General features: G+C 48.3%; 1 protein-coding gene across 1 annotated transcript; it reads right to left on the bottom strand.

Annotated features, from left to right (window-relative positions):
• Window positions 1–978: 978 nt before the first annotated feature.
• Window positions 979–24,018, bottom strand: LOC104277875 (CUGBP Elav-like family member 5; the record flags this gene model as incomplete). Its single annotated transcript, XM_009874661.1, has 5 exons — window positions 979–1,125; window positions 1,533–1,612; window positions 2,403–2,531; window positions 8,307–8,355; window positions 23,936–24,018. Coding segments are annotated over 5 exons (488 nt in total), but the record flags the coding sequence as incomplete, so codon positions are not given.
• Between the last annotated feature and the right edge of the window lie 3,972 nt (window positions 24,019–27,990).

Below are 27,990 nucleotides of genomic sequence, written 5' to 3'. Positions count from 1 at the left end.
CCTTCTCTATCCTACAGATGCAAGAGAGACACAGCAAGTAGCCACTGAAGCCAGAGGTGAAAGAGGTGTCCACATATATGAGAAGAACAGGTTTAATTGCACACACTCTCAGAAAACTTCTTTCAGCAACAGTTTCTATTTCTGAGTTCTTTGTCTGACACTAGCATTTCTCATGCCTTGAACAATCTCTCAGCCTCCTTCCATGGGCTTTATGCTTTGTAGCAGAAAGTGACCATCACGAAGAAGACCCAAAAGATGCTACAGCACAGCTGATCAGGGACTTGTTGAGTTTGGGACCTACCTCAAAAATCAATGGCAATCACCACCATCACTTCAAGGCAATGAAGTTCATTCACTAAGACCCAAAGCATGGCCATTCTTGACAGAGGAGGCCAGACTGCTGACTCTCTGCTACTGCCTGCTGCCTCTCCAGCATCCTGCAAACCACACTAGTCATACTAGCCTGTGAGCCAAGGACAGCACTGCGGGGGATTAGAGGCCTACTGAGAATTTCAGTAGAGATATAAATACATGAAGCTAGGCCCAAGGCTCTCATGGTGCTCCAAAAACAGACACACATTTGTGCCATAGACCCAGAGGAAGAGTTCACGTGTTGGCACATTGCCATGTCTGGCAGACATCACAGAGGAATTGTGTCTCCAAGTTGTCCTCAAAACAAGACAGAAAGACACTGGGTCATGCCTGACCTGTTCCCAGACACCTCCGCCAGTCTACACATCAGAGAAATCCAGCCTCACTTTGAGAAGGTCCCAGCTCTCTTCTGTCACCCCGTCCAGGAGAGAAGTGCACAAGGACTAGGCTGCTGACTGGAGAAACTGAAGCCAGGAACAACTCTCAGGTGCCAAAGCTTTCACGCATTTGTCGTAGAGACCCGTTTGCGGTCTCCCAGCCCATGTACAGTGTCACCCCATAGCCAAGAGGGCAGCCTTTCCCCACACACACATGCATGATACTCACAGCCTGCGCATAGGCGCTGTATGGGCTGAACGGCAAGGTGAGAGATGGAGTGAATATCCCCAGCTGCCCCACCATTTGCTGCATACGACGGAGGGTCCTCTCCTTATCTGTGTCAGCAAACTTCACCACTAGACTGGAGGAGGCGCCCTGGGCACGGAGAGAGGAGACAGAAAGAGGAGGCAGGGGGAGAAGAGGCCACGGGACAGCCAGAGCATCAGCAGTCAGGCAAGGTGGGATGGGGCAGAACAGGCAGCAGAGAGGAGTGGGAAGCGGAGCAGAAGAGCAAATATTGGTGTGAAAGTGCTCAGGAGCTGCCTGGAACCTGGGCTGTGCCCTTCCCCATCCATCTGTCCATCCAACCCTTCCCTTTCCCACCTCTCCCCTCACCCTCTGCAAGCCCTCCCCTAAGGCTTGCAGAGCTGCACAAGTGGGTGCACACATCCCTGGCTGCATTCTTGAACCTGTCATGGTTTTAGACTCTGAGAGGAGGTCCCTGCAACAGGGTGATGGGAAAAGGATTAGGAAGAGGGTAGGTACCCTAGCCTTATACTCACGGGCATTGTCTGGCTGCCATGGAGTGCGTGGATTGCTGCCTGAGCCTCTGTGTGAGATGAGAACTTTACAAAGGCACAGCCTAAAAAGGGACAGAGAGAGCACACGAGATTGCAGTGACATGACTGCTGTGGAGGTGCCCTTTGCATCATCATGCAAGAGACAGTATCTGGATCTCAGGCAGGGCAAAGGAAAGCCACCCCAAGAAAGCAAGGAACAAAAAGGATGACTCATCCCAAGTCCTCTGTCATAGAATCATAGAATGGCCTAGGCTGGAAGGGACCTTAGAGATTATTTTAATCCAGCCTCCCTGCCACCAGGCACGCCACCTCTCAACTAGATCAGTCAACACATGGGGACGGAACGGGAATCGAACCCGCGACCTGAGCGTTGTTAGCGCCACGCTCAACTGACTGAACTAACCTGTCCCTAAAGTCCTCTATCCTGGGGAAAAAAACAGGAAGGGTCTCAAATTGTTACTTCAGTGACATACTCTACAGATGATGTCACCATCTCCACCCTTCCCGCCAACTACCTCTTCCCCAAATTCTCTACGCAATCCTACTTGTGGGTATAAACATTTCAAATTGCGGACCCAGACTGAGCCAATAGGCTCGCTAGTGATCCTGATAGATACTCCTTGTGCTCTGCTTCCCCTACTTTCACCTCAATCTCTGCCCATCTTCCCCAGTCTTGCACTGCAGGAGACAACTCTTTCTGTCCTACTCCCTATGTCTGGCTGTGATATGGGTTCCCATAAAGATGTGGTGAGGGAATATGTGCCCCAGTGGAAAGAAGGCATGGGTGGTGAGGCAGGTGAGCACTATCTGAAGAGCAGGGAGAAAAGGCACAACACACAGAACGGTTCACACCTTTGCTGTTACCATCAGGTCCACGGAGCACGGTACATTCATCAATGACCCCAAACGGTTCAAAGAGCCGGAGCACATCATCCTCAGACTGCTGTTTATTTAACATGCCCACAAAGAGCTTCCTGTCTCCTAGGGGCAAACAAAGAAACAGCAACCTTCTATGAGGCTTACAGTCCAAAGCAGGAGGATAGGGGCACTTAAGCACAAACACCCTAGTGCTGAAAACATGCCTGGCATGGAAATGATTTGCTGTTGGCTGAAATGCTTCCAAGAGTGAGTATGCAGGGTCCTTCCAAGCTCCTCACACTTGCAAAAGTTTCTGCGGCTTCTGTCCTACCCTTCCCAAAGGAGAACAAAATATTAGCAGTTTTCTTCTATTCCTCAACCCTTTCCTTTGTACGATCCAACACAAATGGTAAAAACAAAAACTGCCTGAGTAATTATACTCTTATTGAACAGGGTATGAAGTCCAAGAGGTACCTTAGGAAATACAGCAGACCAACCCAGATAGGGTGGGTGAATTCCAGGACCCTTCTGTTTCCTTTTCCTTTTCTCCAAGATCACGGTTTCCACAGCTGCTATGCAACCAAGCATCTTAGCTTCAATTTGCCCTTCCTTACCCCAGTCTAACCAGTACGTCTACCAAGCTGCCCTCTAAGTCCTCGAATAAACCCTTGCACCTGGGTCCCAATTTGCCTCACCACAGGATCAGACAAATGCAAGACAGTTGGATGAGAATCAAAAAACAGCTCCATGATCCCCATTCCCCTCTCTCCAAAGGTATTTTGTACTCGTGTCACACTAGTAGGGAGGCTGGAAGGTTGGTCGATACATCCAGGACTTTGAGCTCAGGTTCCTTCTGGGTTCCCTCGTCAAAAGGGAGCAGTGAGAATTATTGTTTTGTTGGGATGGGCGAGTGTGGAGGTGGGAAAAAAGGTGCACAGTGCTTTCTCTCCCTCTTTACCCTCATCAGTACACACAGGGGCCCATCACACAGCCTAACGACATCCAGTCAAACACAAACATAGCACTGGTTGGGGCAACATCCTTCACAGATTGCTGTGAATAGCTATTAAAACAGCACATTAAAATCCCAGCCTAAATGCCAGCCCAAGAGCCATTTTTTGCAAGGAGATAGCTGTGCCAAATACAGAGTTAACCCTCATCCCTTTCCCATGCAAACATGCATGGGGAAATTTGACCCACAGGAGTGAATGTGTCTGGATATGACTTGGGAGGAGCAGCGGGAGAGGATTCCTTATTGTCAGAGACAGGATCAGAGGGTCTAGCTTCAAACAAAACCGATGAAATGTGAAGCACGTCAGGGAAAATAGCAAGGAAGCTGCTGTTTGAGAGTGCAGTGACCTGAAAAACAACAGGTCTTGGTGCTACAGGAGCAGAGCAGGCTGCAGAGACGGTGGTGTGTATGTATGGCAGGAATGGATCACACATTACACATTCTCACTGACAGTAAAGCCCCGTTCCCTAGTGCCTCCCTTGCTCCCCTTGGCTCCAAGGATGGGGATGGCTCTCACCCAGGTCAGTACAAAAGCTGCCTCCCCACCACTGCTCTGACACATACAGGCACACTTGGGAACACATGACACACAATGCCCTCCTGTGGTGTCTGCATGGTGGAATCATAGAATCGTTTGGTTGGAAAAGACCTTTAAGATCATCAAGTCCGACCATTACCTAACTCTAACATCCTCATACCATTTCTGTCGGATCAAAAGCTTTACCCTGCACTTTGGGAAAGGTCCACTGAAACAGTGGATGCTAGTCTCCATTCTTGCAGTCTTAATGCAGGTCTTCTGTTATCTGACGGGGCTCATTCACAGAATATTTTGGAAGTCCTGTGTTTATGTGGGAACTTCAGCTTTTCTATTTTGAAAAAAATGCCGGCCTTCCTGGCTAAGCAGAACAGGTTAAAATTGTGATACCTTAGGGACTCAACCTCTAATAGCAAATACAGAGAAACACACCTACTGGTTTTGAGTCTGTTCTGAATGCCAAGAATGGCTACGTTTGAAGGGGTTGAAGTCACTGATGACATTAAGAGATTTTTTCACAATTAATTCCGTCTCAACAGCCCAGTTCCCAAGACTGCACATAAGAAAAGGACCCAGGCTTGTTTCCCTAGGATGCCTCTGTGCAGCAACTGGCGATCCGTGAAAGGCCTCCTCTGCTGCTGACCTCCCTCCCTCCCTCCCTCTCCATGTGTTACAGCCCAACCCATGATCTAGTGCCCCACTGCTTCGGGCAGCTTCCGAACAAGGGCACTCCCCTACCAATAACCAAGCTGCCTCATCTCTCGTCACTGGACTGAAACCCTGCAAGCCCTTTCACCTGACACCTGCTTTCACCACTCTTAAAGTGGTCAGTCCCACGAGTTGGCAGCCTCAATCCACTGCTGTGGGTCACTGGCCCTTCAGCTCCCCAGCAGGGCCTCCTGCAGTGCTGGAAGATCTTCTATTCCCCCACCTGGAACAGCACAACCTCCTCCTGCCATTTTTCCTTCACCTTCTCTCCAGCTCTTGTTTTTCACCCTCTGACTGGCAAATTCCCATGATCTCCAGCAAACAGGAAAATTGCCTCTGATCTTTGACTGTTGTGTTCCCATGGAAACATGCTCTGGGCACAGTCAGTCACCCAAGGCAGGAGGAGGAGGGCCAGTGCAGAGCAGGTTGTTGACAAATATACCACAGGACCAAGTTAGGAGTTAAGGCTGAATGCTTCAGCCATGAGAGAGAGGGAGAGAAGAGCACACAAACACTGGCCACTGCTGCTCTTTAAACCCAGTGGATTTAGGTCATCTGGGCAGCCGCTGTCAGTAGCAAGGGAGAGGGAGGAAGTCTGCTCAGGCAGTTGGCAGTGGATGGGAGGAAGCATATCTCCTTGGGTATGCAGAGAGCTTGCTTGTCTCTAAGGCAGTGCTAATGGGCTTGGGCTAACTGTCACATCACATCAGTGCAGCAAAGCACAGGTCTCACAAGAAGCACAGACAAGCTCCTCCATCCCCTCTCTCCATCTCTTCCTGGCACTCCAAGGCTCACAGAGGCATGAGGACAAGGAGGAAGGAGCTTTCAAAGCCTGTGTCAAATCACAAGTCCCCATCTGAACTACTGCAGGCAGCAGCTTTTTACTAGTAAATTCCTTCTGCATGCTGCAGTAACACCGGGTATCCAGATATTCCCACTCAGTACCTGCAGGGCTTAGCCAAAACTGCCCCTTTGGCACAAAAATAAGAATCTTTTAGATGAGGAGACAAATGCTGGTGCTCTAACTTCATGTACTTCATTCAAGGTGCTTAATTTGAGTGGTAATCCCCAGAGAGGATAAATTCCCTTCAAGGATAATGCAGAGCAGAGTCTCACTGATGCATGCAGCTGTCCCCTTGGTAAATTTCTAGTCCAAGAAGTTCTGCCCAGATCTTTCTTTTACCTTTTGTCAGGGTGGGGCTATTGTTATGGGGAATGGTTCTTCCCATATCTGCAAACTTGTTCATCCACTTCTCTGACAAACAAAGCATCATGGCAGAAACCTTTGGAAAGAACAACCTGATTCAGGCAAACATAGAGGGCTGTCTTGATGCTGCTTCTGCCTCAGGGAAAAAAACAGTTTTCACGGATCCTGTGGGAGCTACTCATTCCTGAGCTCTGCAATGAAGCTGGAAGGAAGCTAGGCACATGGGCTGGAGAAAGACAGGTGTTCAGACTCCAAAGGCTGCTTTTCTCTATCACCTTCTTCATGGGAAGCAGAGCTGATGCCCTGATGTTTGTAGTCATTAGAAACTGTGGCCCATTTCACAAGCATAGAGATTTCAAGAGTCCAGCGCCTTGACCAAAAGCTTGCCTCCTGTTTTGAAGCTCAATTTGACAGAGGAGCTGAGGCATCAGAGCTACTAAGCATCAACGTATTTTGTGATACTGGGTCACCTTATAAAGAAGAGACTTCCTAGCAGTGCCCCATCATCAAAAGAAAGACTGCAGAAATTACCTCAGCCAGAGATTCCAGAGTTGCACTCAGAGACACAAATGGTTAAGAAAACAAAGCTGCAGTGGGCTGATCTGTTCACAGTATGAATTGTCTCTCTGGTCTATTTTCACTGCTGTTGTGTGCACGGATGGTACTGGTGGAGGTAAATGTGTGCATTTATCTATTAATGTGTGTGTCAAGTGGCACATGTATTTGCAAAGCACGGCACCCATGGGGCATACAGCTCTAGGCACAGCTGCCTGCACAGCCAGGAGAGAACAAGGGATCTGCCAGTGTGTACAGGTAACAGTGCAGTGATGTTGAGTTATCGGTATAACTGGCAAAGGCCTTCCTAGTAGTCTCTTATGCTTTTTTTTTTGTTTGCTTGTTTTTAAAGACTCATTAGGAATAACCTCAGACACAATTACACAATTTCTGAATTAATTAGAAATCTGTGGTGCAATTTTTAAAAATCAGTGTGGTGGAGGAAGAGTTGACCATCTAATGGTTGTATCTACAGGCAATACAAGGTGACAGTGAGCAGTCAGCTTCCTCTGTCCCCACTGTAGATGCCTCCGAAGAACAGCTCATCGACTCCTAATATCCGTGTCAAGAGTGAGAGGGGGAATCATTCTGAAAGCACTGGTCTCTTTTTACTGTCTGTAGCATGGACAAGGACCTTAAACTCAACCCTGAAACCAGGGGCTGAAGTAAGTTAAGATGAATCCAGTCCTATGTCATTTAGGCATGCTACTTTTTTTGAAGGCTTAAGCCATGGTTCTTTTCAAAAGGAGCATGTCTATAGGTGATATGTCTGGAATTCTCAGTATACCCCAAGGGAATAAAAATGCCCAGACTTCAGTAGAAGTAAGATGTCTTATTCCTCAAGTAAATAATGAAAAGTCACAGATTCTATTTGGAAAAATGATCAACTTAAACAGATGATAAACCTTTTTTTTTTTTTTAAGGCGGTTTCACCAATCATAAATACACATATTAATATAAAATACTAAAATATATCTCAAGGTCCCGCCAGTGCTATACTAGAAAATGACTCCAAACTGCTTGGAAGCTACCCCTTAACATTTAAACCAAAAGCCTTCCAAATCTACACACAGCATGCAAGATATGCTGCCTTACAGGGCAAGCAGTCTCACACAAATTCTCCCCTCACCACTACTAAACTGCTTTCAGAGGCAGCACCAACAGCATAAGGCATGAAGAGGCAGATGCAGGAATGAAGAGGAAAAGAAATGTATTGGGGTAAGACAAGGAAAAGCAGCAAAATGAGTTCATAAATTTGCAGAGGACTGGAGTTGCAAACCTTCTCTGCTTGGAAGAACCATCTGAGCTGCTGGCAGCTCCCCACTGAACAGATTCATCCAGCTCTGAACTACTCGGTATACGCTGCTTTAACCAAGCTGGTCCCCTGCAAGCTAGCAGCACCTCCATCTCAGGCCCAAACTCAAGATCCTTTCCTTTCAGACACTATTTGCCCATCATATGCTACTTTCTGCAACAGCATCTGGGTCATGACAATGTGATCGGGGTTGCTGAACAACTGAGAGTGGAGAGGCTGAGACAGTCTAACAGTCATGGGGGAGGTAGAGCGAGCTTCAGCAACCTATTGGGGCAGATGCTGCCAGGCTAATTGCACCTTCAAAGGGCTGGGATAGAAAGTGGAGTGGGCAGTCACATTATTATCCTTAGGTCTTTGAGTGCTCTCAGCTGCCTGTTATGCCAAGCTGAAGGCTCTCCACCAAAGTCTATCTCCAGACTGTCCTCCTGCCCCTTCCTGCCACACACAAACATCCCTTCACACAGACTGTAGGGAGAGGAAGGCCAGGTCAGGACCCTGTCCCTTTGCTTGGTCCCCCTCACAAGCACAAAGTAGCCAAAGGAGAAACATGGAGAGATGACAACTACCTCCACGGCTCTCGCTGTCTGCAGGTTTCACTTGAATCGGACGCGCCATCTGCAACAAAAGAGAAATGCAGAGGGTTAGATCTTGGCCCATCTGCCTGGCACACGGTGTTGACAGCAGTGGCATGAAGGTGCCCCTTCCTGCCTGTTGTGCAGAGTAGGAGAGTGGCAGAAGGGAACCAAGACATCATGATGGCAACCAGAACCCTTGCAGAAGGGACCACATGAATTTCAGACTTCTCAAAAGAAAACCTGGCACTTTTCCCTGTTCAGCTGCTTGCCTGCAGGGAACAGCTCTCCTGGAAATGCCTGCCACGCATAAACCTCTGCCTCCTCAGACGCAGTCAGTGGCAAAGAGAGGGCTCCAAGGAAGTAGCTCATCACCATGAAACTGGAGCCCGAACAGTTCTCAGGGTGGGCTGAGACTATGCCTGGAAGTGCTTCCTATGCCTACCCTCATTCAGTGCAGGCATGCTCACCTCATCTAATTGAGCCACTTGTCTTCCTTGCAGAAGGGAGGAAAGACTGCCACTGAACTTGGCTAGAAGCAGCAGAGCAAGCATGCATGTTATGTTTCCCCTTCCCCAATCCTCATGCGGTCAGAGCACTGTGCACCAGAGTGGCTCTGAAGAAGAGCAGTGCTGCTCTCTTAGCAACATCTCCCGTCAGCAAAGGGAATGCTCAGGTTGGAAGTGACAGAACTCCTCTTGCTCAGTTGTGCAGAAGAGCTGTTTACCTCTCTCGCACTCGTCACCAGAATAATCCAGCTACAAGCAACAAGCCTGAGGGGGGAACTTGCCAGGTAAGACAGAAGAACACTTCTATCCAGAAGTAGCTGCATGAAGAAACATATAGCTTTAACAGTCTGATTTGCAAAGCAGGGTAAAACTCTTGCCTGCTGGAAGGTATGTGTGTCCTATGCTGCCCAGAAAGGCAATTGTCAAGCTGTAGCCTCCTTCCTGGGCTAGCAGGATCCAACTGAGCCAGAATCTCCTCCAGCGAATGGTGTACAAGACAGATTTCCACATTCACAGCATGTCTCCATGTCTCTCAGCATCATCCACAGAGGCTGACAGTGACTTGACTCAGTGACAGCCGTAATAGAAAACAATCTGAATATTGCAGGTAAGACCTGTACACAAGTTGCAGGTCCAGGCATAGTCTGTCCCCTCTCTTAGGAAACACCTTCAGGACAAACAGCAACAACAACAAAACAAAACATGAAATCAAGCCATAAAAGTCACCAACTGAAATGTGTTTAGAAGCCAGCAAGCAAAATGTAGATGGCTGTCAGAATCCAAGTGGTGGCTGATCCAGGCTGTCCAGAAACCAGAGGTAGAGCCCACGTTCGAAATAGCTGGAGGAAACCCATGAAGTAACTTTGCATTTCAGAGGACAGAAACACTAACCAGAAGGTGACAGGCTGCTGTGGCATGGCACACCACTGCTGAAGCCTGACCTCTAGGCACAAGAGAGCGCTTGTGGCAGCTGGGGGCTGGTGAGCTGGCTTCCACTGAGGGGTGGATCTCAGGCAGGATTTTGGGACCAGTCACGAATGATACCATCCCTGCCTCAAGGAGTGATATGGGGCTGCTTGGCAGAGCCAGAGACGGGCTGGCAGCTCCCCAAAGGAAGGACAAGCAGCTGCCATGCTGAGCCTTGGCAGGCAGCAGTGCCAACTCCAACTCCACCTCCCAGGACTTGCTATGTTATTTGGGGAAGAAGGAAAGGCTGATGGTCCCTTTGCCACTCTCAGTCAGCTGCATGGATCTGCAGGGCTCCTAACAACCCGCTGTGCCACCTTGTGGCTCCAGTATGTGCATCACGGGCACCCACCAGCCCCTGCTCCCACCAGGACCTGACACTTCTTTCAGTCCACGAGCTGAATGGGATGTGGGGCAGGGGTTCAGGAGGATGCAGTCAGACACTGCTCCAGAAAACCTCAGATTTCCTTGCTGAGAGGCAGTGGCCCCCGTCACTGCTCACAGCCTCTGGCAATACGCCCGAACAAGGGGAGGCTGGGGGTGTTTCAGCAGCAGGCTGGGTGGGAGAGGGCAGGCAGCCCAGATGTGTGCTTGGAAGAGAGGGCTTGCTCTGGAGCCAAGAGGGGCAGCTTCACTACCTCACTCCTCACTGCTCCCACTGAGAAACAGCTTTTTTTCTACCCAGGATGCAAAACCAGGATTAAGCTAAACAGATGGAGAGGAAGATGGAGGCACAGACTCAGACAGATCTCAGCTTCTATGAGGAGCAAATCCATGTGGGGGAAGGGAGGGAGGAAGGGATGGGTGGAAGCCAAGGGCATCCCACCCCTAAGTGAGCACGGCCCCACCCAGGGATGCAGGAGCTGAGGGCTCGGAGCAAGGAGTCACAAAGGATGGGGGGAGGGAGCGGGTTAAGTACCTGAGGACATCTCCCTGTCCCCTCCCCCAACAGGGCTGTCACTCCAGCTCCCAGCACCTCCGGTAAAGGAGGTGTTGTCATGGAAACCATTATTCACCACACGGAACCTGACATTTGTGGTTGCCATGGAAACCAGCTCTCGGGGGCATTCCCTCTGCTTTGCACAAAAGAGACATATTGATATGATCTCTGGGGAGGGGGACCCGCTCTACCCATCTGTCCACCCTCTTCCTTCCCCCCATCCCAGGGACTGCCACACAGCGAAGGGTGCGCAGCAGGGCCTGCCCCAGGATGGTGACCATGGCTGGCCCCGCCAAGTCTGACCCCGGTGGGGAAGTGCATCCTGCCGGGCCACACACCCACGACAGGGCCAGGGCACCACACCTGTAAGACAGCATTGGCGGCAGAGGTGCCAGCACCAAAGCCAGCACAGTGACACGGGTTAGCAATGGCGCAAGTCTGGAAGCAGTGTCTGGCTGTGGCGACAAGAGGAAGCAGGCTCCCTAGCGTGAGAGAGATCGAGCCGGTGGACTGCTCTGCCGCCTCTGGCTGGGAGCACAGCTCCTCTCCTGCCTACTTGACGCAGCACTTTAGCAGGGCACAGGAAGACTCACCCTCACCCTCTGCCAATGCTAAACCAAGCCCTTGGTTAAGGGCTGCCCACTCCCGGAGACCTTACCAGCGCTAGTGACTTTGAGAGCCACTCACTGAACTGAAGTATGGTCTCTGGGCTGATCGTCACTTGCTCTGGAGAATGTCAGTAAAGAAGAAAAAACAATATATAAGACATTTGTCCAGATAATGAGGCTTCAAGAATAACAGCAGGATTCTCTCGCTGCTGCTTTCTGAAATGGGTGGTCTTCCAACTGAGACAGAAGCAGGCATGGTCCTCCTTTCAGAGAATACCGAGAGATTTCCATAGACAGGACAACACTGCTTTAATTCTACTAAGTCCTACGTTGCCATCAAAGATGAACAATATATCAAAGGTCTCTCGAGCAAAAGTGTGAGCCTACAAATGCAAAAAGAGTCCACAGCTGCTTTAACTCAACAGCACAGGTTGTAAGAAGCGTCCCTGTGGGTCCTGATGTTTGTACACAGGTCTCAGATAAAGAGTTTAACTCAACACAGAAAAATGGTCAAGTTTTACTCCTTCCATCGAAGGGAGAAAGAAAGTAACAGAACATCGAGAAGGACATGCTTCTGCCTTTCACAGCAGACTCTGAAAGCACAAATTACTCTGGCCCCCAGTCATTATCTCAAGCTGCACAGTAATCAGAAAACACACTCGACTCTAAGCAAGCCATATTTGTATGAGCCCAGCTGAGTCCAGAAACCAACAGAATCAGGATCTTCATGCCTGAAATTCCAAGTGCCAAGTAGATGCACATGCACAGACCTGCACGCCTTTACCAAAAAAGAACACAAACATATGTGAACACACACGTGGCATGGGGAATGTGGTCAAATGAGGCCTGTGCCTGCCTCACTAGCTGAGCTTTATCTTCCTCATTAAATTATTCAGATGAGCCTTATTAATCTTCATTTCTGAAGAATAACACATTAACATTTAGAAATGTCAGGCCACCACGGGCCAAAGTTCCCCACTCCAGGCCCTTCACCCACACTTCACAGTCCTTCCTACCCACTGCCAATGACAGACCAGGAGCTGTCATGACCAACTGGACTCAAGAAACCTCCTGGAGCCACACACAGCAATTGACACCAGATGGGCAGCGCATGGAAGGGGGCAAAGCTCCTACTGACCCTCTTCAGCTTCTCCCTCATATTTGCCCTCCTGCCTGGATGCACACCTTCCCTTCGCAAACACAGCCATGCTCAGCCCCCACAGACAACATTTCTCTGTCTGTGTCGCTCTCCTCCTTTGTCAGCTTTGTCAGCTTGCTTTCTTTGGGGCTACTAGTGGTTCCCTTCGCAAACACAGCCATGCTCAGCCCCCACAGACAACATTTCTCTGTCTGTGTCGCTCTCCTCCTCATGAACACGCAACCTTTGTCAGCTTGCTTTCTTTGGGGTTACTAGTGGGAAGCAACTGGCCAGCCTGATGTGGGCGTGAAGCTATACTGACCACCAGTGTTACATTGTGTAAAACACAGCAGCCACATCTTCTGCATAGCCCCCCAGGGAGCAATGAGAAGATGCCTGGTGGTGAGTCACTGCAGCCTGGAAGAGATGAGCCTGGAGGTTTTCAGGGAAGAGGCAGGAGTGAGAGGCCTGGCTGACAAGTATCTAGATTACATCCAACCCCATGACCAGCACAGAAAAACAGTGAACTGGACTCTGGGCTTTCTCCCTCCTTTCAAGGCAATGCTCCTCCAGCCTTGTAGCACTCTTGGATCAGGGATCTAAGGAAAATTCATGGCCCCATGAAAGCAGAAGCTTTGCTATTGGTTTCACCAATGTCAAAATGTACTATTTCTCTCACTACATCTGAAAAAAAAAAGTGCAATGAAGGGGAATCTCAGAGCTCCAAGGGTCAGAGGCAGAGACCATGAAACACAATGCAGGCTAGCTCCTCTGGGACACCAGAAACCAAAAGGCATCCAAGGCCATTGACAGAATTAGGTCCTGGGCTCTTGGGCTTTGCAAATTGTGGGCTGGTCCTCTTTTAGCCAGTCAAAAATGCCCTGGCTGAATGATTGTAAGCACTTCTAGCTGTGCAGAGCACATGAATCTAAATGCTAATTTGATCATTTGAATTCTGTTTCTGGTTGGGAATGCAAGCAATGATGGACTGGAGCCAGTCTTAGTGCTTGAGCCTCCTGCTTTCCATTGACATCTCAGTGTATTTCAGTCCTATCCAGAAGAACCCTCGTTCCCTGAGCAAGGGGAGTTGTCTTGCACAGACACATGAGCAACGTAAGCACCAAGCACCTTTCCAGTATGGCTCTAAAGGCTGCTTATGAATTCACCCCATCCAATCTCATTATGGAGGAGACAAGGAGAATTATGAGTACTCTGTTCCAGGTGGAGGAATTAAGGCATCTGGTAACAATAAAGCCATGCCGCGAATCTGTGGCAGTAGCAGGATACGAAGTCCAAAGTCCAAATTACATAGCTGATGTCTACATGGCTAAGGATGCCTCTTTTTTGCATAAGCAAGGAACATTGTTGCACGACTTCACCCAGCTGCTTTGTGACACCAGGAAAAGGACTTGTAAACTCCAACAGCACAGAGAGCAAATCAGGCAGGTTACACCCAACTCCTCACCAAAGCTGAATGCATGCAGGAACCAGCAAGCAGACACCCGAGCAGCATGCAGGCTGGCTGTTTTGCCTCCTGGACTCTTATCTGCATGGTGTTCCTTCTCCCTTAACACAGTCAGACACCCCTGTCCCCACCGTAGCCTGTGTTGCTCTGGGAGGAAGGCAAGCAACTACTCGCCACAACTCAGAAAGCTTTTGTTTCTCCCTGGCATCTCCATGGAAGTGGCAGCATCATTTCTGTGCCTTCATGTCAGACACCAGCACGGAGACCAGCCCAGCCCAGCAATTACAGACCCCATCGTGTACCTGACTGTTTGGCAGACTCATTCAAGTGCAGTCTCTCAGGACTTCATGGTCAATCTGTCCTCACGGGGCTCCTTCCTTGATGTTTCAGTGCACCGTAGGGCACTGCATCAAGGACAACATTAGATGATCTTCCCTGTTGGCCCTGATCTGTTCTTGTCACTTGTGATTAGTGCCATTGAAGGTCAAAGGTGCTTCTGGGTGAGAAGAGGAAAGTGCCAACTGTCATGGTTTTAGCCACTAACCAGGTGACAGACGCTCTCTGTAATCCCACCGCCACCCTCCCAGGAGAGGATACCAGGGGAACAAGAGAGAGAGACTTTAACAAAAGGCATTTGAGGATCGATATTAAAGACAAGGAGAGTTCATTCACCACTTATAGTCACGGCCAAAAAGCAGAGCAGACTTGGGGAGAAAACATAAATTTAATTTACCACCACCAGGTCCACCAAATCAACTACATCAGAGTAGGATAGTGAGAGAAATAAATATAACCAGATCTTACAAACACTTTCCCTCCATCCCTCCCTTCTTCCCAGCTACCTCTGCCCCACCAGCAGCACAGGAGGTGCGGTCTGTCCATTACACATTGTCCAGGGTGCTCCTTCCTGCTCGGGAAGAGGGCTTCTCACAGTCTTCCCTGTGGCCACGTGGTGTCCTTCTCACAGGAGACAGTCCTGTGGGATCCACCCATGGGCTGCTATGTCCTCTGCTCCAGCACAGGTCTTCCTCGGAGTTGCGGGTCACTTCTGGCACATCCTCCGGTCCTGCGCGGTCTCTTTCTCCCCTGGCATGGGGGCCACATCCTGGACACCTTCACTGCCATTGATCTCCTCCATCATCAGGACCTCAGGCACCATGGACCTCTGGGAAACACTCTGCTCCAATGCCCTTCTGCGCCACCTTCCTCACCGACTGTGTGTTTGCTCTGCTTTCATCTCCCCTCCTCTCCAAAACAAACAACTCCCCAACACAAAAGACAGGACAAAGATGTCGGCCCAAAAAGTTTCCTCCCTTAAAAATACTGATCTCAGAGGCACCGACTGGCCTGGCCTTGGTCAGAGGAGGGTCCGACTTTTACCTGGAGTCAAGAGTTAGGGCTGGGCCAGCCACTAAACGCTGACAGATGCTGTCAACTCCCTTTCCCTCCCGAACCAGGGAAAGGGAATACGGCAAAGAGACTTACAGATTGGGAAAAAAAACTAAACCAGCATTAATAAAACAATAATAATGACCTATATATACAAAATTGGTATTGAACCCAACTACCCCCACCACAGCAATCACCACTGATGTTGTAGAGCAGGTGGCACCGAGGCAGCCCCAGGCTCATCAACAGAGGGGAACGAGACACAGGAGCTGGATTCAGGAACTCAAGATCAGGACGCCAGCCACTGAAGAAGAGAGCTTAACCCCTGCGACTCCTCAGTTTTATACTGAATATGCCGTATGTCAAATGCAATACTCTTGTTCGTCATCTGTCCTGCCTGTTCCTCACTTCCTTGTGACCCTTTTCCTTCCTAGCACCCCCAGCATGGCACACAAGATCCAGCAGTGACCTTGGTCACTATAGGAGCAAGTATAAGCAAGAGCCTTTCTGCATACCAATACCTGGCAGCAACTGTAACCATCAGGCATTATCACTTCTGGTAGCACATGCTGTCTGCAAAAATACACCGTTCACTTCAGAAAGTGCACCCTCTCAAAAGAGATTGAGCTCAAAAGTAAAAATCACTGAACAGAACTGGTTCTGTTTAGCTCAAATCAGGATACCTGGGCTGTGGGAGGCTCTGGAAGTTTCACAAGGAGCCGCCCCCATAGCCCCTCCGCTACCAAAAAACCCCACCAGACACAAACCCATGACACCAACTTTCTCTGTTTCTACAGGTGCTAGGACAAGTTTCTCCCAGAGGCAACAGGAAGCAAATTCCCGGGCCAAATTCAGGTGAGTACCAATCTGGCTTCAAGAGGGCTTTTTGGCAATGCAAAAAAAAGAGTAGTATTTGGTCCCAAACTTCCTCCTGCTCCTTCCCACTCTTGCAAGACAGGGCTGAAGGAACTGGAAAACCCTTAAGTTCCTCTAAGTAAGTTCATCAAGACCACAAGAGACCACAGGCTTGAGGTTCCAGGCACAGTTTGGCACTCAGGCCCATAGTGCTGAATCAGCTGCAGGATCTTAGAATCATAGAATCCTTTGGGTTGGAAAAGACCTTTAAGATCATCAAGTCCAACCGTAAACCTAGTGATGCCAGGTCCACCACTAAATCATGTCACTAAGCATCACATTTACATGTGTTTCAAGTACTTCCAAGGAAGGCAACCCCACCACTTCCCTGGGAAGCCTGTTGTGAATGCCTGACAACAATTGTGGTGAGGAAATATTTTTCTAATGGCCAATCTAAATCTTCCTCGGTGTTCTCCAGACCCTTCAACAGCTTCATTGTCCTTCTCTTGACATGGTCCATGACACCAGTGTCTTTCTTGTAACGAGGTGCCAAAAACTGAACACAGTGTTTGAGGCGTAGCCTGACCAGTGTCCAGTACGGGGAGGGGACAATGGCTGCCCCGGTCCTGATGGCCACAGTATTCCTGATACAGGCCAGGATGCCATTGGCCTTCTTGGCCACCTGGGTACAGTGCTGGCTCACGTTCAGCCACTGTCAACAAACACCTCCAGGTCCTTTTCCAGCAGGCAGCTTTCTAGCCACTCTTCCCCAGGCCTGTAGCGCTGCCAGGGGTTTTTGTGACTCGAGTGCAGGACCCTGCACTTGGCCTTGCTGAAACTCATACAATTAACCTCGTCTCATTGACCCAGCCCACCCAGATCCCTCTGTAGAACCTTCCTACGAGCAGATCAACACTCCCACCCAACTTGGTGTAATCTGCAAACTTACTGAGGACGCACTCTTGCTTCAGCAGAGACAGGGCCTTGTGCTGTCCTTGGCTTGCCCAAGAAGCCCCTAATCACAAGAGTCATTCCCAGCTCAAAGTAAGGTGAAAAGTGCTCAGCAGGCCTACAAAAACAGGAATAAGACGCTACAGGATGTGTCACCAAGTTAGTCTGAGTAAGTGCAAGAAAGCTGCAGAGGGCAAAGTGGGGTGCACTGCCACACTCACCTGGCTTTGATCTTTCTGTCAGGCTGTTTAAAGACATCCAACACCCATCTTTCCCTGTGCTTACTGGTGCACCACTGACTCTGCTTCACCGGACACCTGGTCCAGTGAATATGCTCAATGACCCTAACTCTAACCCATGCACAAGCGGGAACCTCCAAGAACCTCAGCTAACCGGCAAAGGGCAGCCAGCACAAGGGGTAGAGGAAGCCTGAGCTGACAGACATCCAGGCTTGCAGAGAGCTTGCACAGGCCTCTCACTAGTGTGCTGAAAGATCAACACACTGCGGTCGGTCTGGGGCCGACTATGGAGGGTACTGGCAGCTCCTCAATGCCGCCATGCCCCCACCTCTTCTTCCCCCACGGCAGGTTAATTACAGTAGCTGGGGAAAGAGGTCTCTGCTAATTTAACACGCTTTGGTGGCTGCAGAAGGGACCCTCCACCCCAGCTGCTGCGTGGGCCAAGTGCACCAGTTCCCATGGCAACTGTTAATGGTCCCGAGTCACGTAAAACCTCCTGCGATAACAAATACCCATAGGAAAATCCACTGAAACTGGGCGTGAGCCCCTTGTCAATGAACCTCCTGAGCCATCTCTTCCATGGGCTGAACAACAAAATTTATGGCTAATATTAGACAAACCACTTTGGCAGTGCTCACAGACTGGAAGAGATTGGCCTAGAGCGATTGCGGGATCTCCCTGGAGATATTAAAAATTCAGTTGGAGAAAGTCCTTGGTGATCTGATGTAGTCAGCCCTGCCTTAGGTATGGTTTGACCAGAGACCCCAGAGGTCTCTTCCAATATAAATTATTCTGTGATTCTATATCCATATTCACAGATGCTTGTGTGTATGCACACATATCAAATGACCCTGGGGAGACAGGAATGCAGAGCCAATGCTCAGGAATGTGGCTGCCTTTGCAAAGATGAAGGTCTGTGTGGGGTGGTGCAAGGTGTGTGTGTGCGTGCATAAGCACAGGTGAGCTCAGCTGGAAACATGCCAGCTCTGGGAGACAAAAGTCCAAGCTCTCTGCCCAGTTGTGCAAAGGGCAGCAATTTCTAGGGAGAAAGGGGGGCCCCTTCTGCACAGGATAGAGCCTGCATGTGTGTATTTGGTCAGCATGTGGAAATGGGTGCTAAGCTTTAATTTCACTCTTCTTCCAATTCCATAGGCAGCAGGAGCCGATGTTTGCCTTGGCAGCTTGTTCTCCCTGTGTCTCTTCAGTGTATCTACTTCACAGGGCTGCTGCCTTGCCTCTCTGCTAGTTCTCAGCCCCTTAAGCCAAACCTCCACCAGCCGAAGCATCTGCAATTTCTCTCTGCAATAAATAGGCAGTTCTGCTGCTCTTTGCCCAGGGGCTGCTTTAGCCCAGTACTTTCATGTCCTGGTACTGCCATTTCATCAAGACAGCCCTGACACACTCTCTGTGTTGCTACTTTCTACTGATAACGTTGCATGGCTATCATGAATTTGATGATATTGTCTAACAAACCTACAGGATGGACACAGGAAAAAATTCTCCATCCTGCCAAAGAATAACAACCAGAGTCCAGCCCCAGCCTCCAACAAGACATTCAGGCCCCCTATGCCACTCCTCAGCATGTCTTCCAGTTTTGCCAGCTGCAATATCCTGTAGTGTTCACATGATGAAACTTGCAGAAACACTGGTCCAGGCTGGCTTCACATCAGCATTTGGACAAAAGAGAGGGGAGGGGAGAATGAGATGCTTTGCCCTGTTTACAAAAAAACCCAGTCATCTGTGCTCCCTTATATCACCAGGGGCCGTGGACCCTGGCAGATGGCCCACGGTGAGCCCTTGGTCCTGGCAGCACAGGAGACAGCCTGACCACAGGGATGCCCTCTGCTCAAGCTCTGCTGGATCTCCGCACTAATCCTTGTACCCAACCATCTGAGTTAGTGCTGCAGCATCTCAACCTCTGATGCATTCCCAGAGTCTCTCTCTGCTCTGATGCTGCTGTTCTCTGTAATTTTCCATTCCTGTGTCCCTGCACTCCCAATCTGTCACTGCATCCATGAGTTCTCCTCTGATGTAGCCACATTTCACGGCTCCCATCACTGCTCCTAAACTGCCCATATTCCCAGCTTGGATCAATACTAATTTCTGCCACTTACTTGCCTACCTTTCAGCAAGCCCTTCTTTGTTCCGCATAGAAATAAAACTGTAACTATACCTTGCCAGAAGAATCACTTTTTTAAACCTCTCCCCTTTGCTTCCTCCTTCTATTCTTCTTCTCCTTCTTCTCCAGGAGCAATTTTATGTAATTTGCAACTGTCTGGCTGCAAATGAAAAGAGATACAAAGTGTTTCTGCAAAATATTGAAAGGCTGGCTGCTTCTCCCTCAAATTTCACTTAGCAAGAGGCTTTAACTTGGTGTGTGATCACTAAGTGTCATTAATAACCTCTCCAACTCCTTTCAGAATTCAGCAAAGTGAAGGCACAATCAGGAATCAAAGGCATGGTTATCGAGATTAATATTGTTTCACCAAGCCAGGGAAGACTGTACCAGGGAGTGGAGAGAAGGTAAAACATTGCACTGCTAGGCTGGCTGACAGTTGAAGAGGACACTAGATTTAGGAAGGACTTGAATCCCTCTCTGCTTTTCAGATCCAAAGATTTTGCCTTTGCTCACCCTCCATGGGTTGTGTGTCTTTCCCCAAGCCCTGAGGACTCAGGCCACAAAGGGAGCCGGTTTCTATTTTGTTCCTCAAGTAGATCTGTCTCCATCTCTGCTGAGTCTTTACAGCCCATGAAACAGCTTTACTGGGATGGAGTCAGACTTAATTGTGCAATTCCCCAGCCTGTCCTTGGGGAGCAAAACTGAAGAACAAGAAACAGCATCTCTGCACATGCAGGATGCGGAAACAACTGTGAAGGGCAGGGAACAGGAGTGTGTCAGGCTGGCTGGGAGGTGGTACTGGGCAGAGAACCAGCGACGATGCCGGTGCTGGCTATATGCTGCACAGCACAAGTCACTACGAGCATGCTGTGATGTGCTTCCCGCTCGTCATGTGTAACAGCCAGCATGATGGGCTAGCCCGCCCTGTGGCACGCAAGCCCCTTGGCTGGACTGAGGTTCACAGGTTGCTGTCCACAACTGAGGGCCCGCACCACAGTGCATGCAAACAGGCTCCCTGACCACATAGCCACAAAGCAGGGCATTCCTTCTGCTCACCCCAGCTCTCAGAAAGGGCACAGATATTTGGCATCATTTTAAGCTCCTTAATAAGCCTGGGTGATCAGACAGTTCTGCTACTTCACCCAGGATGCACTTTACCTCTCTGTTCTAGGAAGCTCCATCCTTCCTTTCCCAGAGGAAGATTCAAACGTTTGTTACTTCCAGACTGCACTGATAACAATTCACTAAGTCTGCAGGCAACACAGGTGGTTTAGATAATACAATATACAGCTATCAGTCTTCTTGCTTTGCACCCTGAGCACACCAGCCCTTAGAAAAGGGGGTGAAAGACAAAAATGTGTCTACCTACTGTCAAAAACCAAGCTTTTTTGGATTTAAATTCTATTTAGCTACTATACATCCAACACCCCTCAATTTAAAAATAAACAAGTATTTTGATCTCCCATAGGGAGAATTTGCCAGAAATGCCAGAAAAGCAAATAGATTCCATGACAATTCCTATTGACTTACGCAGACAATCTAAAATATACATATAAATAAATATAAAACCTCAGAAAAGCTACACTGCAGGCATGGCCCTGCAGGAACAATGTGGCAGTATTCTTAGATGGGCTGACATTACTAGCATCAGACCTGGAGGGCCTAAGCAATACCTCTGTGGGAACAAACCTACCCAATGACAGATTTAGAAGAGAACTCAAGTCCTGCCCCAGCTGCCTGATCACAGCCTAAGGACCTATCAGAAACCACATCAGTACATTTCCCTAAGTCTGTCCTTACCAAATCCTCAAGACTACACAAGCTATTTGTCTCTATTTGGGTTCATGAGCTGTTGAGACCAACCACTGGTCCCTGTACTGAGATCAATAAAGGAAGGTACATGGCTATTTGTGGCATCTGTGGTTGCTTTGCAATACAATAGCAAGTAGGGTTACCAAGAAGGTCTCTTCTATGTCAGTTTGATCCCTTGCTGTCTCTAAACAGGCTGATGCTTGGTCATGCATCCAGATGACAGTTTGTGACACCCTACACTGATGTCAAACACTTAAACTTTCTTCCCGCTATTGCTATGTGCAACAAAGAGAAAGCAAGTGAGTAAAATGAACAAGAAATCACGATTGCCAGATTATGGCCCATTTACTGAAATCCCAGTAGTGTGGTATAGTACCTTCTGTTCTCTGTCTTGTGGTAAGGTCCTCACTATATTTCTGGGCAGATGCTTTGCCACAGAGTTCATCAGAAGATGATCAAAATGTGAATGAAATGAACAAGAAATCACGATTGCCAGATTATGGCCCATTTACTGAAATCCCAGTAGTGTGGTATAGTACATTCTGTTCTCTGTCTTGTGGTAGGGTCCTCACTATATTTCTGGGCAGATGCTTCATCAGAAGATGATCAAGATGTGAATGTACAAATACAAAATTTCACAGCCCTGTTTCCAAAACAGGGAAACAATCAGCTACCTAGCACTCCTGCTTGTGACCCATTACCAGAGTATTCTCTGGGACCAGTTGGGTCAGAGACCAACTCTGTGGACATCAGGATAGAGGTCTGTTCCATTCTGGTAGTAACCATCACTAAATGACCAAAGAGAGAGAATCCTGTCTTCTTGGTCATTGAAGGACTTTCCAGAAGAGAAACTGAATGTGATGAAGTTGTGTACTGCCAGCCTGAAAACTGACAGCTCCAAATGCAGCACAGTTCATCTTCATCTTAATCCTAAAGCTTTATTACACCACATTTCTCATTAACCATCTCCAAACACGTTTGAAAGTACTCAGCTAGCATAGACTTCCTACTGTTCCCAAGCAGTTTCTTACACGTCTCTTAATATAAAAAACCTTTAGATCACATCACAGATAAACTGCTGCTTTAAATGCTACCCCATGCAGCTCTCTATAACCACTGAGAGTACAAAGAGTAGAGAACATAGCAAAACATGCAGTAAAATTGAGATTGTCTGGATCCACTGAGCCTTTTAGAGTGCCTGCACAGGTACTAGGTAGAGACAAGTCTGTTGTCGCCATGGTGTTACAGCCCATACCATGGTTCATGATGACTGCTTCGACATCCTTTGACTTGTTCTTATTGACTGTCAATTCTGCTCTGAACCAACACACAGAGATGATTATGACGCTGCTTTAGCCTGAAAGGTCGACCTTTTCCCTTCACACAAACTTAACTCAAACAGCATTTGAGCACCTGGTTATCTGTACTCTTCCCCTTTGCTGCCCTGAGATAACCTGAAACGGTAAATATCCTATTAAGTGGTAATTGTTGTGTGCATTTTCCAGCCCTCAAATACCAACATGCAAAAAGGAAGGACAGGTAAACAAACACGGAAATGGATGTGTGCATGTGGAGGTCTTGAGGAGAGCTAGGAGAGGTGAGGGAAGCTATTTGGACTTGTATGGGTTAAAAAGGAAATGTTATGGTTAAGAATTCTTAACTCCTCTCAAGAGACTCCTGGTTTAAATTAATTATTCTGCAGTCTTGAGCTCTCAGGCTTGTGAGCTTCTGTCTGTAAGTACCCAATCCTTCTGCCTATTCACCTCCAAATGAATCCTTCCAACATGCCTGATAAACCCCCTTAATGCAACAAGGGAACTGCCCAGTCAAAACTCTCAAATCATAACAACATTGGAACGGCAACAATTCAGAACCTTCAGCTCACCATCAGGGAGACAGAGGACGTCACTGCGAGGAAGGACCTGTTCCACAGTGCCTGCCCTCCTGTGATCCCCACTGCACTTTGCTCCCAACAGCAGCTGTGCAGTGAACAGGACACAGGAACAGATGACAGCTAGTTCAGCACTCGTGGTCTCACCTATATAGCTCGTTGCTCTTCCAAACAATGGAATGTGGCAACTGTATTTTTTTCTTCTGAGAAGCTAATCCAATGCATCCACTGCACTAAAAGTCATTTTGGGGCCTACATAGAGTCACCCAACAAACTGTCCAGGCATCCTGGAGAACAGTGGCAGACTAGGAGCAGACATATGAGGAAATTCCACACACCTGAAGGAAAGGGTCTGGTATTGTGTCTTGTCTCCTGTCAGCTTTTCATCATGCCCACTGGCTGGACCCACACACTTCACCGCAAAGCCTACAGGTCCCTAGTGACAGGGACAGATAGCTGAAGATGTCACATCACATCACAGAGACCAAAGAGCAGCATAGAAATAGGCCTGGTTGGAGTTACATGGGGCACCCTTGGCAAGGTGAAGAAAAGAGCAGCTGTTCTATGAAAAGAAGCGCTGTGCTATGGCTCTCGTGAGCTTGTTCTAACACCCAAACCACATCCGTCTTTCACAAGAAGGAAAATTAATCTAAGCCACTTCTCACTCTCCCTCCCTCCTCTGACAATCCCCCATTCACCTGCCCATGGCAAGAGCTCCATGCACAATTCATTGGGACTTACCCCTGGCAAAGTCTTCTGCTCATGCAGCGCTGTCTGGGCTTTGATGGCAGAGTCTCTGGCACAGTACGTGAGGAACGCACAACCTGCAGCAGATACAGCAAGTGTCACGTTAGGCATGCAATTGCAACATGCACTGACACAACCGTCCTCTTGGTAATACCAGGTAACTGTGGTACAAGAACTACAGATGCTGCCCTGTTCCAGCAGTGTTTCTGCTCAGGTACAAAGAAGTGCCTTGGACAGCCCTTGTGTGGGACCTGACTTGGGGAGGAGGGAGAGGCTTGCTAATGAAACGTGCAACTGTCATTTAATCTGGATGTGTCAAAGACTCTAGGGAAAAAGACAAAGAAACAACACTAAAGGACTTGCAGACCCCATCCAAGGTCTCTTGAAGTCATGGAAAAGGGTCCCAGTGAATCAACTCGGTTTGAAACAGCCGTTGAACAAAGTGATAAACAACAGGAGAGTAAAGGCAAGCTAACGTTACCTGTGAGAGAAACAGCCCAGAATACATGGATCAGAGGAGATGCAAGGACCAGTATGATTACTGATACCAGAAAAAAAAGAAAAGAAAAAAAAAAAGCAAGGAAAGAAGAAAAGCATCTGGGATTTTAAGCTCATATGAAAGCTCCATGATCCAGAACTATGGAAAGCCACAGAAGCAGAGGCCTAGCTTTCTGTGCATACATACACCCATATAATACACAGAAACACACACAAATACACGTATGCATGACAAGGGAAATACAGAGAACAGCAAGGCATAATGCATTCTGCAAGGGCAAACCTTAGAAGTAAGACGAAAAGCACATGGAAAAGGCCAGCTCCTGATATTCTGAGTCAAGATTTGACTCGACATCTTAGACTTACACTAGAGCCAAGGGAGGAAGGGAGGAATTGTAGCCCCTCCAGGAAGAATCATAGAATCATCTTTGGGTGCTCTGATGCTAAGAATAATCAAACGAAACTAAGCAAAGGAAAAATTTGGCTGGTTATCAAGAAACATTTCCTAGCAGAGAGAGATTTATTAGGCTGTGGAATGATCTCCCCAGGGAAGTGCCTGAAGCTCCATCACTTGAGTTATTTCAGATAAGGATGGGCAAAGCACTGGAGTTGCTAGAATGCATCTAACCCCCTCACTCATGCCCATCTTACTCACAGTGGCATTCCACATCCCAAGCAAAGGCAGGACATGTCCCTTCAGCTTGCTGCTGCATGTGCACTCCTATACTGTGCTGGGGCTGCAGATGCATTGTTATGCCCCAGAGAGGCCTGTTCTTTTTTCCCAACTTCTTGTGCCTGACTTGGGGTACTCCAAAGCCACTTCAGCTCCCCATGGATCTGAAAGTGGACACAGGACAGCGACTGTCTGGATCTCTCCCCTCTGCTCTGGAGTGACTCCATGGTACACAACCCTTTTAGGCCACATGGAAGCCAGCTGCTCAGGACAATCCCAAACCATGGCAACAAGATTGTGCTGTTCTTCCATCCCAACTCCGATAACTTGCTGCAGCTAAGCAAATCACAGCTGCCGTCATAGCTCTTGCTATGGATAAAAAACCAAACCACTTCCACAAACAGTACACAAGTATTAGATATCTCTAAGAGGTAATTAAATCTTCTTGTTGCCCAGGTTTTGAATCAAGAATGCTGCACCAAAGCCAGACACAGGATCACGAGATAATTCAAGAAATGAAGACCAGGAAGCATGCAGATAATCTTTACTACTCATGGCAAAGACAGCTAGCTCTATTGGGTGGTGGAAGCACCCCTTTGCTTTCACTCTCACCTCACAAACTGCTGTGGTGTCAAGCACCAGGAAAAGCCTCTAACGCACCTGAATAACCAGAGAGCCCAAACCCTATTGCTAACAGATTTGGAGGCCTGGTCACCAAGGTCCCAAATGCAGATACTTGCCTGATATCACCTGCTGCTCTAGTCTGCCACTTCGCAAGCCAAGCAAGATCCATTCTAAGATAATCTGGGTCAGGTTTAGCACACAAAGCACTGAAGTCAGGAGTTGTATCGAGCACCAGGCATTTTCCACAGTCTCCCCTTGTCCACTGTCTTCATTCAGATGCCAGAAGTACCAGAGGCTTAAGGAAAGCCACATCTTCTCAGCTAGGAAGGGTTTCCATGCTGTGACAGAACTCTGCTTACCATGTCTTTCAGCCTGACAGAGTCAGCTAGAGATCCCACTCAACATGGAGATGTCCACAGAAGTGCAAAGGGGCTCTTCAGTGTTGCTAGATTTTCTCACTTTCACGTTTGCTGCTTTAGTTAACGCTAAACGCAGGTCGACAGGCTTATGCCCCTTTGGGCACGTCTAACACCAAGTCAGTGATGCCTGCTGAGACATGGGACATGGTGTTAAAAAATACTCAGAGTGTTAAAAAGTGCTGGCCTTGAAGGTCCCAGGCACCTAGCCAACTGGTGGGGTTGACAGTCCAGTCACAGAACAGGGAAGCAGAAGAGCACCGAAAGAACTGTCTGTAAAATCAAGTCGTTACAAGTCCTAAATGGGGGAACCTGGACTGAAGCTGCTGTGGGACAATGAATGTCATGACGCCCAGCAGCCAGGGATACTCCAACACCGTCTGTTTCCTCTGAGAACCAAATGATTCATCTTCTTTTATTTGATTTTTGAGTACAGATTATGATTATTATATTGATACAGCAAATCATCTATTAAAATCTGATCCAATCTGCAGGGGGTGCAGGTGATTAGAAATCATAAGTTAAGTTGGATTATAAAATCTTCTTATTACAGATTATACTACACTGATTCTGCTTGTAGAAATCCTGTGCCATCCTAAGCATAAATTCTGTGCTATACTAATCATAAATTCCTGTTAAGAAAATAAAGCTTTAGGGGTAACTATGACAGTGTCGTCATCATTCTGTCAATGATCCCTAAAAGAACCTGTGTGTCCCCTTAGTGTTGGGTGACACCACACTACTCCCACTGGTTCCAGCAGGGTTTCCAGCTTCCCGCAAGTAGAACCCAGCCTAGTTCCATTTGCAAGAGACTGCAAGTAAAAAAAAAAAGTAAAAAAAATAATTGGTGCCTCATTCTCCCTACAAACCACACACTGACTCTGGGATTTAACAGTCCCTTCAGATCCTAATCATTACTCTAGACATCAGCAGTCTAAAGCCTTGAGAAAGAAAAGGCTGTCAGTTTGCAGAAAAGAGAGGCCTCTAGATTCAGCTTAGTATCAGAAATCATATCAAATACTTCATCGGGGAAAGTGTGGAGTCAGTAAGGAGTTTATCTACAAGTCTGCAGAAGCTAAGTCAAAACTCACTTGCCAGTGAGGCAAGTTGGGCTGAGGTTATCATTGCTTCCTTGCCCTTTGGAAAAGTCACCCGTCTGCCAACACATCACACGTCTGGCAACAGGGCTGCTCCTGTCCCTGCCATTGCCTGGCAGTTCAGTCTCGTATCTCATGTTCCACAACGTCTCTGCTTGCCCCACCATGGGCACTGCTACAAAACCCATCCAGGAGAGAGCACAGTTGAGGAACTGCCTTTTGTCCAATCCTGGAACATAAGGCCAAAAATTTCCAGTTGATTCTCCCTTCTCCGTCTCCTGACCCATTCCAAAAGCCTGACCAAATGCCTCCCTACTCTACCCACGAAAATATTAGCTTTAAGACAAACACTGCCATTAACATGCAAATGTATCTGTGATTAACATAAACTAAAAAACTGCTTTGTGAATAATATTAGGAGGCTGGAACAGTATCAACTACCAGTAGACAAGCTGCTGAGATGTGAATAGTCAGGCACTAATAAAACCATTTCATAATGGTGTTCATGGTTCCAGCAGGTCGGTGCCTCTGCCTTCAGTAATTCATCAGCCCTTAGCACTTGCACAGGTCAGTCCTAGCTAGCCCACTTCACACCCTCCTGCCCTTGGCAGGCCTTTTCCACCCTCCTTGCTCCCGGGAGGCAGAGGCAGCTGTGCTCCCTGTCAAGGAATTGCAAGAAGAGCTGCTGGGCTTTACTAGCAGTGCTGCCTTCTCACACAACCGCTTCACCTCATTTAGGGA

This window comes from Apaloderma vittatum, unplaced genomic scaffold (genome assembly GCF_000703405.1).
Source record: "Apaloderma vittatum isolate BGI_N311 unplaced genomic scaffold, ASM70340v1 scaffold6208, whole genome shotgun sequence".
Lineage (NCBI taxonomy): Eukaryota > Metazoa > Chordata > Aves > Trogoniformes > Trogonidae > Apaloderma > Apaloderma vittatum.
Note: the sequence above shows the minus strand (reverse complement) of the source record. Positions and strands in the feature narration are given on the sequence as shown.